General features: G+C 36.5%; 1 protein-coding gene across 1 annotated transcript in view; it reads right to left on the reverse strand.

Annotated features, from left to right (window-relative positions):
* LOC307134330 (uncharacterized protein) overlaps positions 1-21677 on the reverse strand; it is a gene marked incomplete at its 3' end in the record, with an annotated part of 58549 nt that overhangs the window by 16391 nt on the left and 20481 nt on the right. The window contains exon 7 of the mRNA XM_079829974.1: positions 1-21677. This exon is cut by the window's left edge and continues 16391 nt beyond it; it is cut by the window's right edge and continues 8360 nt beyond it. Coding sequence (XP_079686100.1) covers positions 1-21677 — 21677 coding nt within the window.

Consider the following 21677-nt stretch of genomic DNA (forward strand, 5'->3'; position numbering starts at 1 on the left):
TCTTTCTTTCAGCCAGAAGATCTTTTTCATCTGTGATCTTTTGTCTGTGAAGTTCAAGTTCTTCTTTCTGGAGTTTAATATCATGTCTCTGTTCCTCCACTTTATCCATTATTTTCACAATTATTTCTTTGTTCTTTTCAGTTCTGTCCTTTTCTAGATCAATCTCTTGTATTTTCTGGTCAAGTGCTGATCTCTCTAGTTTGATTGCCTCTCTCATGTCTTCTTCCATTTTCTGTGTTTGTGTCATTATTTCAGACCTCATCTTCTCCAGGTCATTTCTTTCCTGTTCAATCATTTTCTGCTCATGATCTATTTTAGTTTTCTCTCTCTCCAGTTCACTCTTTATCTGATCAAGTTCTTCTCTCTCCATCTTTGCTTTTACTTTAATTTCTTCATCTTTCTCTCTTTCTTTCATGATATGTTCTTGCAGTGTGTTTAATTCTTGTGTTTTTAGGTTTATATCATGATGTTCCTGCTCAGCTTTCGTCTTTATATCCATGATCTCAGCTTTGGTTTTTTCCAGACTTTTTCTTTCTTCTTCCATCTTCTTCTGTTCTATTATATCCTCTGCTTTCTGTTTTCTGACTTGAGCATCACATTCATCAATTCTCTGTTGTAACTGTGTCCATTTATGATTTATCTCTTCTCTTTCTTGTTCTAGATGGTCTCTGCAGTTGTTCAACTCTTGTTTTTGTTCATTTAAATCTGTGTTCATCTTTTCCAGATCTTCTTTTCGTCGCCTTGTTTCTTCAATGAGACTCTCATTTTCTCCTTTGTCCTTTTGTAGATGAGCTTCAATTTCCTTCACTTTTTCTCTTTCCTTCTTTATTTCCTCCTCCATGTATCTGATTTGTTCTCTTTCATTTTGCAGTTCAGTCTTGTTTTGAGCCAGAAAATCTTTTTCATCTGTGATCTTTTGTATCTCTAAGGCAAGTTCTTCTTTCTGGAGTTTAACATCATGTCTCTGTTCCTCCACCTCATCCATGAATTTTTGAATTATTTCTTTGTTCTTTTCAATTCTGTCTTTTTCCAGATCAATCTCTTGTATTTTCTGGTCAAGTGCTGATCTCTCTTGCTGGATTGTCTCTCTCATGTCTTCTTCCATTTTCTGTCTTTGTGTCATTATTTCAGACCTCATCTTCTCCAGGTCCTTTCTTTCCTGTTCAATCATCTTCCTGTCTTCATCCATTTTCTTCAGCTCATGATCTATTTCAGTTTTTTCTCCTTCCAGGTCACTCTTTATCTGATCAAGTTCTTCTCTCTCCATCTTTGCTTTTACTTTCATTTCTTCATCTCTCTCTCTTTCTTTCATAATCTGTTCTTGCAGTGTGATTAACTCTTGTGTTTTTAGGTTTATAGCATGATGTTTCTGCTCAGCTTTCGTCTTTAAATCCTGGATCTCGGCTTTGGTCTCTTCTAGACTTTTTCTTTCTTCTTCCATCTTCTTCTGTTCTATTATATCCTCTTCTTTCTGTTTTCTGACTTGAGCATCACATTCATCAATTCTCTGTTGTAACTGTGTCCATTTATGATTTATCTCTTCTCTTTCTTGTTCTAGAAGGTCTCTGCAGTTGTTCAACTCTTGTTTTTGTTCATTTAAATCTGTGTTCATCTTTTCCAGATCTTCTTTTCGTAGCCTTGTTTCTTCAATGAGACTCTCAATTTCTCCTTTGTCCTTTTGTAGATGAGCTTCCGTTTCCTTCACTTTTTCTCTTTCCTTCTTTATTTCCTCCTCCATGGATCTGATTCGTTCACTTTCATTTTGCAGTTCAGTCTTTCTTTCAGCCAGAAGATCTTTTTCATCTGTGATCTTTTGTCTGTGAAGTTCAAGTTCTTCTTTCTGGAGTTTAATATCATGTCTCTGTTCCTCCACTTTATCCATTAATTTCTCAATTATTTCTTTGTTCTTTTCAGTTCTGTCCTTTTCTAGATCAATCTCTTGTATTTTCTGGTCAAGTGCTGATCTCTCTAGTTTGATTGCCTCTCTCATGTCTTCTTCCATTTTCTGTGTTTGTGTCATTATTTCAGACCTCATCTTCTCCAGGTCCTTTCTTTCCTGTTCAATCATTTTCTGCTCATGATCTATTTTAGTTTTCTCTCTCTCCAGTTCACTCTTTATCTGATCAAGTTCTTCTCTCTCCATCTTTGCTTTTACTTTAATTTCTTCATCTTTCTCTCTTTCTTTCATTATATGTTCTTGCAGTGTGTTTAATTCTTGTGTTTTTAGGTTTATATCATGATGTTCCTGCTCAGCTTTCGTCTTTATATCCATGATCTCAGCTTTGGTTTTTTCCAGACTTTTTCTTTCTTCTTCCATCTTCTTCTGTTCTATTATATCCTCTGCTTTCTGTTTTCTGACTTGAGCATCACATTCATCAATTCTCTGTTGTAACTGTGTCCATTTATGATTTATCTCTTCTCTTTCTTGTTCTAGATGGTCTCTGCAGTTGTTCAACTCTTGTTTTTGTTCATTTAAATCTGTGTTCATCTTTTCCAGATCTTCTTTTCGTCGCCTTGTTTCTTCAATGAGACTCTCATTTTCTCCTTTGTCCTTTTGTAGATGAGCTTCAATTTCCTTCACTTTTTCTCTTTCCTTCTTTATTTCCTCCTCCATGTATCTGATTTGTTCTCTTTCATTTTGCAGTTCAGTCTTGTTTTGAGCCAGAAAATCTTTTTCATCTGTGATCTTTTGTATCTCTAAGGCAAGTTCTTCTTTCTGGAGTTTAACATCATGTCTCTGTTCCTCCACCTCATCCATGAATTTTTGAATTATTTCTTTGTTCTTTTCAATTCTGTCTTTTTCCAGATCAATCTCTTGTATTTTCTGGTCAAGTGCTGATCTCTCTAGCTGGATTGTCTCTCTCATGTCTTCTTCCATTTTCTGTGTTTGTGTCATTATTTCAGACCTCATCTTCTCCAGGTCATTTCTTTCCTGTTCAATCATTTTCTGCTCATGATCTATTTTAGTTTTCTCTCTCTCCAGTTCACTCTTTATCTGATCAAGTTCTTCTCTCTCCATCTTTGCTTTAACTTTAATTTCTTCATCTTTCTCTCTTTCTTTCATGATATGTTCTTGCAGTGTGTTTAATTCTTGTGTTTTTAGGTTTATATCATGATGTTCCTGCTCAGCTTTCGTCTTTATATCCATGATCTCGGCTTTGGTTTTTTCCAGACTTTTTCTTTCTTCTTCCATCTTCTTCTGTTCTATTATATCCTCTTCTTTCTGTTTTCTGACTTGAGCATCACATTCATCAATTCTCTGTTGTAACTGTGTCCATTTATGATTTATCTCTTCTCTTTCTTGTTCTAGAAGGTCTCTGCAGTTGTTCAACTCTTGTTTTTGTTCATTTAAATCTGTGTTCATCTTTTCCAGATCTTCTTTTCGTAGCCTTGTTTCTTCAATGAGACTCTCAATTTCTCCTTTGTCCTTTTGTAGATGAGCTTCCGTTTCCTTCACTTTTTCTCTTTCCTTCTTTATTTCCTCCTCCATGGATCTGATTCGTTCACTTTCATTTTGCAGTTCAGTCTTTCTTTCAGCCAGAAGATCTTTTTCATCTGTGATCTTTTGTCTGTGAAGTTCAAGTTCTTCTTTCTGGAGTTTAATGTCATGTCTCTGTTCCTCCACTTTATCCATTAATTTCACAATTATTTCTTTGTTCTTTTCAGTTCTGTCCTTTTCTAGATCAATCTCTTGTATTTTCTGGTCAAGTGCTGATCTCTCTAGTTTGATTGCCTCTCTCATGTCTTCTTCCATTTTCTGTGTTTGTGTCATTATTTCAGACCTCATCTTCTCCAGGTCATTTCTTTCCTGTTCAATCATTTTCTGCTCATGATCTATTTTAGTTTTCTCTCTCTCCAGTTCACTCTTTATCTGATCAAGTTCTTCTCTCTCCATCTTTGCTTTTACTTTAATTTCTTCATCTTTCTCTCTTTCTTTCATGATATGTTCTTGCAGTGTGTTTAATTCTTGTGTTTTTAGGTTTATATCATGATGTTCCTGCTCAGCTTTCGTCTTTATATCCATGATCTCAGCTTTGGTTTTTTCCAGACTTTTTCTTTCTTCTTCCATCTTCTTCTGTTCTATTATATCCTCTGCTTTCTGTTTTCTGACTTGAGCATCACATTCATCAATTCTCTGTTGTAACTGTGTCCATTTATGATTTATCTCTTCTCTTTCTTGTTCTAGATGGTCTCTGCAGTTGTTCAACTCTTGTTTTTGTTCATTTAAATCTGTGTTCATCTTTTCCAGATCTTCTTTTCGTCGCCTTGTTTCTTCAATGAGACTCTCATTTTCTCCTTTGTCCTTTTGTAGATGAGCTTCAATTTCCTTCACTTTTTCTCTTTCCTTCTTTATTTCCTCCTCCATGTATCTGATTTGTTCTCTTTCATTTTGCAGTTCAGTCTTGTTTTGAGCCAGAAAATCTTTTTCATCTGTGATCTTTTGTATCTCTAAGGCAAGTTCTTCTTTCTGGAGTTTAACATCATGTCTCTGTTCCTCCACCTCATCCATTAATTTTTGAATTATTTCTTTGTTCTTTTCAATTCTGTCTTTTTCCAGATCAATCTCTTGTATTTTCTGGTCAAGTGCTGATCTCTCTAGCTGGATTGTCTCTCTCATGTCTTCTTCCATTTTCTGTCTTTGTGTCATTATTTCAGACCTCATCTTCTCCAGGTCCTTTCTTTCCTGTTCAATCATCTTCCTGTCTTCATCCATTTTCTTCAGCTCATAATCTATTTCAGTTTTTTCTCCTTCCAGGTCACTCTTTATCTGATCAAGTTCTTCTCTCTCCATCTTTGCTTTTACTTTCATTTCTTCATCTCTCTCTCTTTCTTTCATAATCTGTTCTTGCAGTGTGATTAACTCTTGTGTTTTTAGGTTTATAGCATGATGTTTCTGCTCAGCTTTCGTCTTTAAATCCTGGATCTCGGCTTTGGTCTCTTCTAGACTTTTTCTTTCTTCTTCCATCTTCTTCTGTTCTATTATATCCTCTTCTTTCTGTTTTCTGACTTGAGCATCACATTCATCAATTCTCTGTTGTAACTGTGTCCATTTATGATTTATCTCTTCTCTTTCTTGTTCTAGAAGGTCTCTGCAGTTGTTCAACTCTTGTTTTTGTTCATTTAAATCTGTGTTCATCTTTTCCAGATCTTCTTTTCGTAGCCTTGTTTCTTCAATGAGACTCTCAATTTCTCCTTTGTCCTTTTGTAGATGAGCTTCCGTTTCCTTCACTTTTTCTCTTTCCTTCTTTATTTCCTCCTCCATGGATCTGATTCGTTCTCTTTCATTTTGCAGTTCAGTCTTGTTTTGAGCCAGAAGATCTTTTTCATCTGTGATCTTTTGTATCTCTAAGGCAAGTTCTTCTTTCTGGAGTTTAACATCATGTCTCTGTTCCTCCACCTCATCCATTAATTTTTGAATTATTTCTTTGTTCTTTTCAATTCTGTCTTTTTCCAGATCAATCTCTTGTATTTTCTGGTCAAGTGCTGATCTCTCTAGCTGGATTGTCTCTCTCATGTCTTCTTCCATTTTCTGTCTTTGTGTCATTATTTCAGACCTCATCTTCTCCAGATAATTTCTTCCCTGTTCAATCATCTTCCTGTATTCATCCATTTTCCTCAGCTCATGATCTATATCAGTTTTTTCTCCTTCCAGTTCACTCTTTATCTGATCAAGTTCTTCTCTCTCCATCTTTGCTTTTACTTTCATTTCTTCATCTTTCTCTCTTTCTTTCATAATCTGTTCTTGCAGTGTGATTAACTCTTGTGTTTTTAAGTTTATATCATGATGTTCCCGATCAGCTTCAGTCTTCAGCTCCATGGCCTCAGCTTTGGTTTTTTCCAGACTTTTTCTTTCTTCTTCCATCTTCTTCTGTTCTATTATATCCTCTTCCTTCTTTTTGCTGACTTGAGAATCAAATTCATCAATTCTCTGTTGTAACTGTGTCCATTTATCACTTATTTCATCTCTTTCTTGTTCTAGAAGGTCTCTGCAGTTGTTCAACTCTTGTTTTTGTTCATTTAAATCTGTGTTCATCTTTTCCAGATCTTCTTTTCGTCTCCTTGTTTCTTCAATGAGACTCTCAATTTCTCCTTTGTCCTTTTGTAGATGAGCTTCCGTTTCCTTCACTTTTTCTCTTTCCTTCTTTATTTCCTCCTTCATGGATCTGATTCGTTCACTTTCATTTTGCAGTTCAGTCTTTCTTTGAGCCAGAAAATCTTTTTCATCAGTGATCTTTTTTATCTCTAAGGCAAGTTCTTCTTTCTGGAGTTTAACATCATGTCTCTGTTCCTCCACCTCATCTATTAATTTTTGAATTATTTCTTTGTTCTTTTCAATTCTGTCTTTTTCTAGATCAATCTCTTGTATTTTCAGGTCAAGTGCTGATCTCTCTAGCTGGATTGCCTCTCTCATGTCTTCTTCCATTTGCTTTGTTTGTGTCATTATTTCAGACCTCATCTTCTCCAGGTCATTTCTTTCCTGTTCAATCATTTTCCTGTCATCATCCATTTTCTTCTGCTCATGATCTATTTCAGTTTTCTCTCTCTCCAGTTCACTCTTTATCTGATCAAGTTCCTCTTTCTCCATCTTTGCTTTTACTCTTATCTCTTCCATTTGTGTGTCTAATTCATTCCTCATGTTCTCCAGATCTTTCCTCTCCTTATTCATGACTCTTACACTCTCCTTTAGTCCGTGCTGCTGTTGATTCATTTCAGTCTTTTCAGTCTGTATCTCATAATTAATTTCTTCTATTTCATATCTTTGTTTTTGTATTTCCTTCTGAAGAACCTCCAGTTCTTTCCATTTCTTCATCATGCCCTCTTTTTCTTTCTCTAAGTCACCTCTCTGTCTCAGGATTTCATCAGCCTTCTGCTCAAGAAGCTTCTTCTCGTCATTCATTGATCTTTTATTCATCTCTTCTTTTTCTCTGTGTTTTGTTATTTGCAGCTTCAGGTCGTTGGCTTGTCTCTGTAAATCTTCTCTTTCTGTTTCAATGTCTTTTCTCTCTTTTTCCAGAAGATCTTTCTTGGTATCAATCTTTTGAGTTTGCTCAACTATGTCATTAACAGTCTCTTCCAGTTCTCTCTTCTTCCTCTTAGTTTCTTCCATGGTATTGTCACACTGCTCTTTCATTAGTTTAAGGTGGGCCTCCCTTATGTCCAGTTTTTCTCGCTCCCTTCTAATCTCTTCTAAGATGTTTGTTAGATTGTCAGCATCATTCTGCACCTCAGACTTTGTCTTGTAAACCAATCTTCTCTCCTCTTGCAGTTGTTCTGCTTCAGTTTGGATCTCTTCTTGTTGTTCCACCAGCTTGGCTTTCATGATTTCCAAATCTTTCATTAATTTGTTAGTCATGTCCCTGTTTTCACCATTGTCTTGTTTTTCTCTTTGTATTTCATCTCTCTGTTGTGCAAGTTCTCTTTCCTGCTTTTCATTTGTCCTCATGTCCTCTTCCACCTGTTGTCTCTGAGCTTCTAGTTCAATCCTCATCTTATCAATTTCACGTCTTTCTTCCTTCATCTCTCTTACACTTTGATCCAGTCTTTGCTGCTGCTCAGTAATATATTTACCTCTCTGCTCCAGCTCAGTCTTCTCCATTATCACTGTTTGTCTCATGGTCTCTGTTTCATCATGTATCCTATTTATATCAGCTTTCCATTTCTCAGATTGTTCTCTCTCAGCGTGAAGCTCTCTCTTTATCTGTGTCAGTCTTTGTCTCTCTTTCTCTAGCTCTTCTAATTGGGATTCAACCTCTTCTTTCTGTTGTTCAATCCAGATCTGCAGATCATCTTTTTTCTGATTAATTTCTGACTTTTCATTGTCTATTTCATGTCGGATCTTCTCAAGCAACTCAAAGTCCTTATTATTTTTTTGTTTATGCAATTCTATATCAACCTGCATCATGTCAAGGGCATGTTGTCTCTTATTGGCTTCCTCAAGAACATTATCTAAATGTTCTTGTTCAATCTGAAGCTGAGCAGTGATTCCATCTAATTCCATGTTTCTCCTCTCTACTTCCTCTTCCTTCCTCTTTATTATTATCTCTTTTTCCTCAAGAGCTTTTTGCTTGTCTTGGATGATTTGCCTTTGTAGTTCAATTGACTGAATCTGACTGTGTATCTCAGCTTGCATTTGTTCAACCTGGTCTCTTTCTTTGTTAGTCATGTATTTCATGTTTTCCATTTCTTCTTGGGCTTTCTGAAGTTCTTTTGCTAATTTAGAAAGTTCTTGCTTTTCCTCCATAATTTTTTTGATGCTATCCTCCAACATCTGTTTCTGCTGTTCAAGTTCAAACCTCTGTTGTTCCAGATTTTCTCTCTCTTTCTTGTTTTCCTCCTTGGTTTGATCATTCTGTCGCTGCTGGTTGACTACTTCGACCTGTCGTTCCTCAGTGTTTGATTTCTCCAAAATAAGCTTTTTCTTCACAATCTCATTTTCATTCCGCTGGTTCTTTATCTCTGCTCTTAAAACTTCTAGTTTGATTCTTAAAGTCATCAAGTTATTCCTCTCTTCCTCCGTTTCTTGTTTTTCATGAAGAAGTTCATCCTTCAGCTCCTCAAGGGCCAGCCTCTCCTTTTGTATCTCTTCAATCTGGTCCATCATTTGGTTTTCCAGGTCATTCTTTTCTTTGTCAATTTCTGTTTTTTCATTTTCAAGCATGACTTTTGTTTTCTCATTTTCTTGCTTTTGTCTCTCTATCTCCTTTATCATTATATCAAGGTCCCTAATTTTCAATTCAGTCTCTTCAGACAAACATTTAATTTCTTTTCTGTCTTTATCTATTTGGATTTTCATTTCTCGTTCTTTCTCCTTTAGATTAGTGTCAATGTCTTTCATTTTGTCTGTCTGTCTCTGTATCTCAGCTTTAGTCTTTTCAAGGTCAGATTTAGCGTCTTGAACATTTTGATTATCTTGTTCTATTTCTTCTTTTGTTCTATCCAGTTCAACCCTCATTTGCGATAGTTCTTCCATTTCTTTATATATCTTTTCTTTGCTACTTTCAATGTCTTCTCTATTTTTTTGTAACTCCCTGTGGAGTTTATCAGTTTCTTCCCTCTGTCTCTCTAATTGTCGGATTTCTTCCTCCACTCTTTGCTTTTCCCCCTCAATCTCCAACCAACATTTTTCCTGAGCCTCTCTCTCCTTTTTGATAACATTTTGGATCTCCTTGGATTCTGCCCTTATCTGTTCTAGTGCATTCTTCTCATCTTGTACATTAATTTTTTCATGTCTTAAATTTTGTAATTGCTTCTCCAGATCCGTTTTCATGTTTTCAAGATCTTTGTTCTCTTGATCCATCCACTTTTTTCTGATTTCAATCTGTTCTTTTTCTTTCTGTATTTCTTCAATCATCTTTCTGTATTCATTGCGTTCTGTCTTCATTGTTTCACACATTTCCTTTAACTGCAGTCTCTCCTCTTCAATTTCTGCCTCCTTTTTTTCAAGATTACTTTTAATCTCCAAGATTTCATCTTGAGTTTGTTTCGGCTGCTTTTTCATGAAAGTTTGCTCTTTGTTTTCAAGCTCACTTTCCTTTCTTTGCAATTCTCTTTGAAGTGTAACCAGTTTCTGTCTTTCTGAATGTACATTTTCATTCTCTTTGTCAATATCACCCCTTTCCTTTAGAACGTCCATCTTAATTTGCTCTAGAGCCTCTCTCTTATTTTGAATCTCTTGTTTTGCTATCTCATCTTGTTCTCTCTGCTGTACGGTTTTTCTTTCCAGGTCCTCTGTTTCTCTCACCAACTCTTCCATCTTAAGCTGCAAATGTCTCATTTCCCTTTCATAAGCATGCCTGTCATTTTTCAGTTGTATTTTGTCATCTTGAAGTTCTGCGCTCTTTATATTTAGATTTTTCTTTGTGGTCTCCATTTCTGTGATGGTTTTCTCTATATCTTCGTTTTGCAGTTTAAGTTTTAGACTAAGGTCTATTAATCTGTCTCTCTCATGGTTTGCTTCCTGAATCAACCTGTCAGTGATGTCTGACTTCTTCTGAAGCTCAGCATGGCCATCTTTAAGTTGTTGGGTCTGTTTTCTCACATCTTCTTTCTCTTGTTCAATCAAATCTCTCTCTGTGCTGACCATCTGCTTAATTTCTTCCACTTGCTCTTTTTCTTTGTTTAGTTCACTCACCATCTCTTGTAGTTTATCTTCCCTTTTTGTGGCATCACGGAGGTTTTCAACAAATTTTGCCCTCTGATCTTCTAGTTCATTCCTCATGTTTTCTAGATTTTTCAGTTCCATCTTATTGGCCTTCATGGCTGCACTCATTAGTTGCTTTTGTTGATTGATTTCAACTTTTTCGTCTTCTAACCGTTCCTTCTCTGTGATCAAAGCTTGTCTTGAAGATTCAACATCATCTCTCTGTCTTTGTAGTTCCCCTCTGACGAGCTCAAACTCTTGCTTCTCTTGTCTTAAATTGTCCTTTTCTTTATCTATATCTTCTCTCTTTCTCAGTATTTCCATATTGATCTTTTCTTTCTTCTTCTCTATTTCTTTGAGAATCCAACCCTTCTCCTCCAGCTCATGTTTTTGCTTCTCCAGTATCTGCTGTCTCCTCTTTACCTCAGAAGAAATGCTTTCTAGTTCAGCCTTTTTCTTTTCATGTAGTGTTTTCATTTCTTCCATGGTTTGCCTCAGGTTTTGTGTATCTCTGTTATGCTGTTCCAGATTACTCTGGTTTCTCAAGAGTTCCTCAGCGACCATTTCCGGTTCTTGCTTGTTCTCCCTTGTGTCCGTAAACTCTTCCATTATGTCTTTAGCTATTTCTACCTTAACCAGCTCTCTCTTGGTCTCCACATCACCCTTTTCTCTTTTTATCTCATCCTTAAGCTGCTCCAGTTCTTCTCTTTCTTTCTGCAGCATTTCTCTCATACTTTCTTCCTCTTGTTGCTTCTCTACAAGTTCTGCCCTCATCTTCTCCAATTCATTCTTGTCTCTTCTGGTTGTTTCTATCTCTGCTCTAAGGCTTCCTAGATTTTCTCGTATTTGTCCAATATCTTGAATGAGCCTCTGGATCTCAGACTTAAAGTTTTCCTTTTCATCTTTCTCTGCTTTACTTGTATCCATCCTGTTCTCCATGTCAACTTTCAGATTTCTTACCATTTCCCTGATTTTCACAACCTCTAAAATCAATCTTTGGATGTCAGCATTGGTATTTTCTTCATCTTCTAGATTAGCTGTTCTCTCCACCAATAGTTCAAAATCCTCTCTTGCACTTTGAACATCATTCCTGAGTATTTCCAGCTCCTGCCTCTCTCTGTTGATCTCCTCTCTGGCCTTTGCTATCTCAGTCTTCGTTTTCTCTATCTCGTCCCTCTTTCTTGTCACTTGTCTCATCTTCTGATCCAGATCTCTCTTTTCCAAGACTATCTCAGACCTTAGGACTTCCAGTTCTCCCTTCTCATGCTTCATTTTCTGAATCTTTTTTTCAATGTCTTCTCTCTGTTGCTGTATATCCATCAGCTCCACCTCATTTGTTTTACTCTCAGCGTCCTTTTCCAGTTGTAATATCTCTGACCTCATGTTTTCTAGCTCATCAAGCTGATATTTTAAGTCTGCTTTAGTTTTCTCAAGTTCTGCCTGCTGTTGATGAAGCTCAGACTTCAACTCTGTCAGTTTGTCTATTTGTCTCTTAATTTCGCCCGTCTGACTCTCACTCTCTTCTTGTTGGTCGCCCATGCTTAATGCTTCCATTTTCTCTCTTAATTCCTTTGAATCTCTCCTCGTTTCTTTCTTTTTCCTGGTAAGTTTAACTGTTCTTTCTCTAGTTGTCTCCTCTAGAAGGCTTTCGAGGATCTCTGATTTTTTCTTCACGTCAACCTTTTCTTTCTCCAGTAGTACATTTTCATCATGAAGTTTTTGTTTTTCCAATGCCATTTCTTGTTTTTGTCTCTCCAGATCAGCTCTGATTTGTTCAAGATCACTTCTCTCTTTGCTCAACCAGTCTTTGCTACCCTCTATTTGCTGTTTCTCTTTTTGTATCTCATTGTTCTGCTGCTCATAATTTTCTTTAATGTTCTGTTTCATGGCTTTGATTTCCAGCTTCATGTTCTCCAGTTCAAATCTTTCTTTTCTAGCAGCCTTGATTTCATCTTTCATTCTTCTAAGAACCTCTCTAACATGCTCAATTTCCTGGATCAGCCTCTGCATGTAAGCAGTCATTTCTTGTCTATCCTCTGAATCTGCTTCAACATTAACTTCTCTCTGCATTTCCAGGTCATGTTTTGTTCTCCAAGACATTTCCCTAGTATTTTCAGCTTCTTGAATAAGCCTCTGAATCTTTGTTTTCATATGTTCTTTCTCTTCCATATCTCCACCTCTTTCTTCCATATGAGATTGTAGTTCCTCTCCGGCTCTTTGTATCTCAGCTTTCATTCGCTCCATCTCTTCACGCTCTATACTTAAAATGACCCTGTCCATTTTGACTTTCTCATTTGCACTTTCAATATCAGCCCTTATTTTCTCCAACTCATCTCTTTTTCTTGCTACCTGTCTCATCTTGTGATCAAGATCTTTTCTCTTGCCGTCAGTTTCATCCTGAAGAAGCTTCAGTTCTTTCATCTCATGTTTAGTCTTTTGCATCTTGTCCTCTAATTCCTCTTTCTGTTTGAGCATTTCAGCTCTCATACTAATGAGTTCCTCTATCTCTGACTGCCTCTTAGTCTCAAACTCCTGTTTTTGGATTATAATATTTGATTTGATCTCCTCATTGTTCTCCATTTCTCTCTTAAGCTCTCTTAACATTTCATCAATTGCTTCTCTTTCTTTTGCTAACTCAGATTTAATGACATTGTTTTTGTTTATTTCATCTTGCAACTTTCCCATTCGTACACTCCATTCCTCTTCTGTCATTTGTAGTTTCCTTCGCTGTTCTTGTATTTCTTGCTCTGATTCACCAATCTGTTCAATCAACTCTTCTTTCTGTTTCACTACTTCTGCTCGGATGAGCTCTATTTCTTGATATCTCAGCCTTATTTCTCTCTTGTCCTGTTCAATGGCCTCTTCCTTTTTAAGCAGGTTCCTTCTGATATCCTCAATATTGTCTCTTTCTTTTTGCAAATGTTCCTCCATCTGTTCTGTTACCTGTCTTTCTACATCCTCTTTAATCATCTCTATTTCAGCTCTTGATTCATCTTGTTCAAGCCTAAATTTTTCTAGATTCTCAGCATAACTTTCCAACTCTTCCTTTTGTTTCTGTATCTCAGTATTTGCTTTATCAAGGTCTGTTCTTATCTTGCTCTCTTCAGACTTTTTCTGTACATCTTTTTCTCTTTCACTCCGTATCTCTTGCATTGACTTTTCAATACCATCTGCTTTCGTTTGGAGCTCAGCTTTCATTCGCTGTAGTTGAGCTCTTTCATCTTGAATATCCTGTTTTTGGAATTTTATCTCATCTAATTCTTTATACAGAATTGATTTATTTAGTTCCATATCATCTATGCCTTGGTTCAGCTGCTTTCTGGTTTTCTCAGTCAATGCTTTCTCATCCAAAAGCTCTTGCCTCAGCTGTTCCACATTTTTGATGTCCCTCTTTTGTGTCTCCACCAGGCGCCGCTTCTCTAACATTTCATCTCTTTCTCTCTCTAAGTCATGTTTTTGTTTTAAGATCTCCGTGCTCATTAGATCAAGACCATCTCTCTTTTTCTTCAGGTCTGCCTGTGTGATCTCACTCTCCTCGGATTGCCTTTTGAAATCTTCCTTGGTTTTCTTCAGATCCATCCTTTCCTTTGTAATCATCTCTTTCTCTACAGCAGCAGATTGTTTCTGTCTTTCTATCTCAGCTTGCATTTCATCCAAGGTGTCATTTTTCATTTTGGTCTCCTCAGCAAATTGTTGCCTCTCTTTTTCTAACTCTTCTGCAGCCCTCTGCCCTTCTTTCTTTACTTCTAACTTTAACTTCTCAACATCCTCTCTCTTCTTTTGCAGCTCAACTTTCTCATTTTCAAAAGCTTTTCTCTGAATTTGGAGGTCTCTAGCCAACTCAGCTCTCTTTTGTTCCAGATTCTCCATATCAGTATTTTCTTTTGTCATGTTGTTTTTCATGTCATCCATTTCTTTTAGTTTATTTTGAAGTTCTGCTCTCATTTTATCTAGTTCATTCTCTTTGTGTTGTATTCGTTCCTTCTCATCTTCAATATGGGCCATTTGTCTCAAGTTATTTGTATTCACCTGCTTAAGAATGTCTTTCTCTCTCTTTAAGTCAGTTTTTTGTCTATCTAGTTCTTCCCTGGCTTGGCTTATCTCTGTCTTGGTTTTCTCCAGCTCAAATCTTTCTTCTTGAAGCAAGTCTTTGGCAGACTGAATTTCTTTTCTTTGCTTCTCTGTCTCACCCAAGAGCTCTTTCATTAGTTGGTTGTCTGTAGGAGGAGCACTGCTGTCTAATTGTCTTTTATATTGGACTGCCATCTCCTCCTCCCTCTGTCTTTCATTGTTTGTCGTCTCAGATGGTTTCTCCAAGTCTTTAGCTTGTCTTTGAATGCCAGCTTTCATCTTCTCTAGTTCTTCTTTCTCGTTTTCAATGGTTTGTTTCTCAACTTTGAGATTCTTTAATTCTCTCTCAAATATAATTTTCTGTCTCTCCATATGGTCCAAATCTTTGGTCAACAGCTGTCTGTCTTTTTCAACCAGATCTTTTTCCTCAAGTAACTTTAGTCTCAGTTGTTCACAGGTCTCTTTCTCTATCTTTAGACTGACCATATCCCTCTCTATATTTCTCTCCTGTGCCATTATTTCCACTCTTTCTCTTTCTAGGTTGGTCATTTCTGTCTTTGTGAATTCCATTAGATCATCAACCTCTCGCTGTAATTGATCAATATCAGTTTGTCTCTGGTCCAGCTGGCTCATTTCCATCATGATGATGTTCTTCACTTCATCCATTTCATGTTGTTGTTTTAAAACGTCTTCCTGCAGCTGCGAAAGTTCACTTTCTCTGCGAGAAAGACTTTCATTCTCATTTCCAATAGTCTCCACTTGCTTTGAGATGTTCTCCCTCATTTCTTCAAGAGTGTCCCTTTCTCTCCGCATCTCTGCTATTGTCACCTCATTCTTTTCCTGCTGTTCTGCAAGATGTTTGTTGGCTTCAGCAATTTCTGTTTTGATTTTCTCTAATTCAGACTTCTTCAATTCAAATTCATTTGCTTGCTTTTGTTGATTGAATTTCTGAACAGTAATCTCCTCAATAAAATGTTCAAAACTTCTTCTCTCTTCCTGAAGTTGAGCTGCCATTTCTTCTACCTGCTGTCTTTCATTCTGCGTGTCCTGCTTTTTAATTTCAATGTCATCCGCTTCTCTTTGCAGTTCAGCTCTCATCTGTTCCAGCTTGTCCCTTTCATCTTCAGTAAACTTCTTCTCTGACTTCATCTCATGTTTATGAGGTAAATCATCCATGACTGCAGGTAAGTCTGACTTTTGGCGCTCAATATCTGTTTCTAATGCAACTTTCAAGTCCTTTCCCAGCATCTGCTCCATCAAGACACTTTGTCTATTTGGATCTGACATTTCATTTTCTATTACAGGCTTGACTACATCCATGTCACTCTGTTGAAGAACCATTTCAGCCTCTGACTTCTCAAGCAGGCTCTCTTCAGTTATGCCAAACCTCAGGTGATCTATATCTTCATGTTGTCTTTCAATGTTGTCTCCCCTCATTATTTCAAGTTCTTCCTTTCCTATTCTTAACTCTTCCTTTTCATTTTCAAGTTTAATTCTTTCCCTTGATATTTTCTCACTCATCTGCTCAAGAGTGTTTCTCTCTTGTTGTATTTCTACCAGTGTGATCTCAATGTTTGTTTTTTGTTCAGAAATCTGTTTTTCAAGATCTTCCTTGGTTCGAGACATCTCAGCTATGGTTTTCTCTAGTTCAGACTGTTCCCTTCTAATCAAGTTTTTATCACTCTCAATTATTTCTTGTTCCCTATGTATTCCAGCATAAGTTTCATCCAGAAAATCCCTCTTCTTTTTAATCTCCTCATTGAGATTGTTGATTTCTTCTCTCTCTTTCTGGAGCTGAACCGTCATGTCCTCCAGCCTTTGTCTTTCATGTTGTGTTTCTAGTTTGATCTTCTCAATCTCATGTGCTTCTCTTTGCAAGTCAGTTTTCATCTGTTTCATCAATTCTTTCTCATTCCTAAAAGATTCTCTATCAAGTTTGAGACTCTCTGAATCTCTTTGCAGGTCAGTTTTCACCTGTTTCATCACTTTTTTCTCATTCTCAAAATCTTCTCTCTCAAGTTTGAGACTCTCTGAATCTTTATCTACATTCATTATTTTTTGTTGCAGATCTTCCATGTCTCTCTTCAGCAGTTGTCTGTCATTTTCAAGTAAATCCCTTTCAGTCAATACTGCCTTCATGTGGATCTCAATATCTTCAGACTTCTTTTTCAATTCAGTCATCATGTCCTGTTTTTCCCTGAATGTTGCAGATCTTTCACCTTCAATGCTGCTCTTTTCCTTTTCCATTTCACTTTGTTGTTTATGAATATCTGCTTGCAGTTGCTCTAGTTCATCTTGTTTGAGTCTTATTTTCTCTTTTTCTTTTTCAATATCATCTGTTTGTTTGGAGATGTTCACTCTCATTTGCTCAAGACTGTTTTTCTCTCTTTTTAGATCTGCCAGTGAAGACTTATTTGCAACTTTCATTTCATCCAGGATCTCATTCTTTTTAATTGTATCTTCAGCAAGATGAACAATATCTTCTCTCTCTTTCTGAAGTTGTTCAGCCATCTTTTCCAAACCCTGTCTTTCATTTTCTGTTTCATCTTTTAGCTTTCTGATATCATCAACTTCTCTTTGCAGCTCAATCTTCATCTGTTCTAACTTGTTCTTCTCATCTTCAAACACTTGTTTCTGAAGTATCATCATCTTTAGGTCTTCATCCAGATTCTTTCTCCTTTGGTCTACATCATCTCTTTCTTTCTCCATTTGCAATTTCTGTTCTTCCAACTCTTCTTGATCTTTATATAGTTGTCTTCTCTCATTCCTCATTATTTCCATCATGTCCTTCACTTCTGTCTGTTGTTTGTCAAGCTCAGATTGTTTCAGATCAAGCTGACTTCTGTCCTTTATAATGTTTCTGTCATTGTCTAGTTCCTGTTTCAGATTCTGAATTTCAGTTTGCATTTGCTCGAATTCATGTTGTTTTTGTCTGATTTGTTCCTTTTGATGTTTGATGTCATGCATTTGTCTTGTGATGTTCTCATTCATCTCATCTAATTTGTCTCTGTCTTTCTGGAGTTGAGTGGCCATTTCCTCCAGCCTTTGTCTGTCATGTTGTGTCTCTAGTTTGATCTCCTCAATCTCATGTGTTTGTCTTTGCAGGTCAGTTTTCATCTGTTTTATCGATTCTTTTTCATTCTCAAAAGATTCTCTCTCAAGTTTGAGACTCTCTGAATCTCTGTCTACATTCATTATTTTTTGTTGCAGATCTTCCATGTCTCTCTTCAGGAGTTGTCTGTCATTTTCCAGTAAATCCCTTTCAGTCAATACTGCCTTCATGTGGATCTCAATATCTTCAGACTTCTTTTTCAATTCAGTCATCATGTCCTGTTTTTCCCTGAATGTTGCAGATCTTTCACCTTCAATGCTGCTCTTTTCCTTTTCCATTTCACTTTGTTGTTTATGAATATCTGCTTGCAGTTGCTCTAGTTCATCTTGTTTCAGTCTTATTTTCTCTTTTTCTTTTTCAATATCATCTGTTTGTTTGGAGATGTTCACTCTCATTTGCTCAAGACAGTTTTTCTCCCTTTGTAGATCTGCCAGTGAAGACTCATTCGCAACTTTCATTACATCCAGGATCTCATTCTTTCTCCTTGTATCTTCAGCAAGATGAACAATATCTTCTCTCTCTTTCTGAAGTTCTTCAGCCATCTTTTCTAAATCCTGTCTTTCATTTTCTGTTTCGTCTTTTAACTTTCTGATATCATCAACTTCTCTTTGCAGCTCAGTCTTCATCTGTTCTAACTCGTTCTTCTCATCTTCAAACACTTCTTTCTGAACTATCATCATCTTTAGGTCTTCATCCAGATTCTTTCTCCTTTGGTCTACATAATCTCTTTCTTTCTCCATTTGTAATTTCTGTTCTTCCAACTCTTCTTTATCTTTATCTAGTTGTCTTCTCTCATTCCTCATTATTTCCATCATTTCCTTCACTTCTGTCTGTTGTTTGTCAAACTCAGATTGTTTCAGATCAAGCTGACTTCTGTCCTTTATTATAATGTTTCTGTCATTGTCTAGTTCCTGTTTCAGATTCTGAATTTCAGTTTGCATTTGCTCGATTTCATGTTGTTTTTGTCTGATTTGTTCCTCTTGATGTTTGATGTCATGCATTTGTCTTGTGATGTTCTCATTCATCTCATCTAGGGTGTCTCTCTCTTTCTGTATATCTGCCACTACGATTCTTTGCTTTTCTATTTGTTTTTCAAGATCTTCCTTGGCTTTTTCAAGCTCACTTTTGGTTTTCTCCAGATCATGTTTTTCCTTCTCAAGCATGTCTCTATCAGATTGAATGGCTTTAGTTTTCTCTTCAATATCTGTCTTCATTTCATCCAAGGACATATCTTTTATTTTTGTCTCCTCGATGAAATTGTTGATTTCTTCTCTCTTTTTCTGGAGTTGAGTGGCCATTTCCTCCAGCCTTTGTCTTTCATGTTGTGTCTCTAATTTGATCTCCTCAATCTCATGTGTTTGTCTTTCCAGGTCGGTTTTCATCTGTTTTATCGATACTTTTTCACTCTCAAAATCTTCTCTCTCAAGTTTGAGACTCTCTGAATCTCTGTCTACATTCATTATTTTTTGTTGCAGATCTTCCATGTCTCTCTTCAGCAGTTGTCTGTCATTTTCCAGTAAATCCCTTTCAGCCAATACTGCCTTCATGTGGATCTCAATATCTTCAGACTTCTTTTTCAATTCAGTCATCATGTCCTGTTTTTCCCTGAATGTTGCAGATCTTTCACCTTCAATGCTGCTCTTTTCCTTTTCCATTTCACTTTGTTGTTTATGAATATCTGCTTGCAGTTGCTCTAGTTCATCTTGTTTGAGTCTTATTTTCTCTTTTCCTTTTTCAATATCATCTGTTTGTTTGGAGATGTTCACTCTAATTTGCTCAATACTGTTTTTCTCTCTTTGTAGATCTGCCAGTGAAGACTCATTTGCAACTTTCATTTCATCCAGGATCTCATTCTTTCTCCTTGTATCTTCAGCAAGATGAACAATATCTTCTCTCTCTTTCTGGAGTTGTTCAGCCATCTTTTCCAAACCCTGTCTTTCATTTTCTGTTTTTTCTTTTAGCTTTCTGATATCATCAACTTCTCTTTGCAGCTCAATCTTCATCTGTTCTAACTTGTTCTTCTCATCTTCAAGCACTTGTTTCTGAAGTATCATCATCTTTAGGTCTTCATCCAGATTCTTTCTCCTTTGGTCTACATCATCTCTTTCTTTCTCCATTTGCAATTTCTGTTCTTCCATCTCTTCTTTATCTTTATCTAGTTGTCTTCTCTCATTCCTCATTATTTCCATAAAGTCACTGACTTCTGTCTGTTGTTTGTCAAGCTCAGATTGTTTTAAATCAAGCTGACTTCTGTCCTTCATTATAATGTTTCTGTCATTGTCTAGTTCCTGTTTCAGATTCTGAATTTCACTTTGCATCTGCTCGAATTCATGTTGGTTTTGTTTGATTTGTTCCTTTTGATGTTCAATGTCATGCACTTGTCTTGTGATGTTCTCGTTAATCTCATCTAGTGTGTCTCTGTCTTTCTGGAGTTGAGTGGCCATTTCCTCCAGCCTTTGTCTTTCATGTTGTGTCTCTAGTTTGATCTTCTCAATCTCATGTGTTTGTCTTTGCAGGTCAGTTTTCATCTGTTTTATCGATTCTTTTTCATTCTCAAAATCTTCTCTCTCAAGTTTGAGACTCTCTGAATCTCTGTCTACATTCATTATTTTTTGTTGCAGATCTTCCATGTCTCTCTTCAGCAGTTGTCTGTCATTTTCCAGTAAATCCCTTTCAGTCAATACTGCCTTCATGTGGATCTCAATATCTTCAGACTTCTTTTTCAATTCAGTCATCATGTCCTCTTTTTCCCTGAATGTTGCAGATCTTTCACCTCCAATGCTGCTCTTTTCCTTTTCCATTTCACTTTGTTGTTTATGAATATATGCTTGCAGTTGCTCTAGTTTATCTTGTTTCAGTCTTATTTTCTCTTTTTCTTTTTCAATATCATCTGTTTGTTTGGAGATGTTCACTCTCATTTGCTCAAGACAGTTTTTCTCTCTTTGAAGATCTGCCAGTGAAGACTCATTTGCAACTTTCATTTCATCCAGGATCTCATTCTTTCTCCTTGTATCTTCAGCAAGATGAACAATATCTTCTCTCTCTTTCTGAAATTCTTCAGCCATCTTTTCCAAACCCTGTCTTTCATTTTCTGTTTCGTCTTTTAGCTTTCTGATATCATCAACTTCTCTTTGCAGCTCAATCTTCATCTGTTCTAACTCGTTCATCTCATCTTCAAACACATGTTTCTGAAGTATCATCATCTTTAGGTCTTCATCCAGATTCTTTCTCCTTTGGTCTACATCATCTCTTTCTTTCTCCATTTGCCATTTCTGTTCTTCCAACTCTTCTTTATCTTTATCTAGTTGTCTTCTCTCAATCCTCATTATTTCCATCATGTCCTTCACTTCTGTCTGTTGTTTGTCAAGCTCAGATTGTTTCAGATCAAGCTGACTTCTGTCCTTTATTATAATGTTTCTGTCATTGTCTAGTTCCTGATTCAGATTCTGAATTTCAGTTTGCATTTGCTCGATTTCATGTTGTTTTTGTCTGATTTGTTCCTCTTGATGTTTTATGTCATGCATTTGTCTTGTGATGTTCTCGTTAATCTCATCTAGTGTGTCTTTCTCTTTCTGGAGTTGAGTGGTCATTTCCTCCAGCCTTTGTCTTTCATGTTGTGTCTCTAGTTTGATCTTCTCAATCTCATGTGTTTGTCTTTGCAGGTCAGTTTTCATCTGTTTTATCAATTCTTTTTCATTCTCAAAATCTTCTCTCTCAAGTTTGAGACTCTCTGAATCTCTGTCTACATTCATAATTTTTTGTTGCACATCTTCCATGTCTTTCTTCAGCAGTTGTCTGTCATTTTCCAGTATTTCCTTTTCAGTCAATACTGCCTTCATTCTGATCTCAACATCTTCAGACTTCTTTTTCAGTTCAGTCATCATGTCCTGTTTTTCCCTGATCATTGCCGCTCTTTCACATTCAATGTCACTCTTTTCCATTTCACTTTGTTGTTTATGAATCTCTGCTTGCAGTTGCTCTAGTTCATCTTGTTTGAGTCTTATTTTCTCTTTCTCTTTTTCAATATCGTCTGTTTGTTTGGAGATTTTGACTCTCATTTGCTCAAGACTGTTTTTCTCTCTTTGTAGATCTGCCAGTGAAGACTCATTTGCAACTTTAATTTCATCCAGGATCTCATTCTTTCTCCTTGTATCTTCAGCAAGATGAACAATATCTTCTCTCTCTTTCTGGAGTTCTTCAGCCATCTTTTCCAAACCCTGTCTTTCATTTTCTGTTTTTTCTTTTAGTTTTCTGATATCATCAACTTCTCTTTGCAGCTCAATCTTCATCTGTTCTAACTTGTTCTTCTCATCTTCAAACACTTGTTTCTGAAGTATCATCATCTTTAGGTCT

Source organism: Gobio gobio (assembly GCF_949357685.1).
Source record: "Gobio gobio genome assembly, chromosome: 11".
Taxonomy (NCBI): Eukaryota; Metazoa; Chordata; class Actinopteri; order Cypriniformes; family Gobionidae; genus Gobio; species Gobio gobio.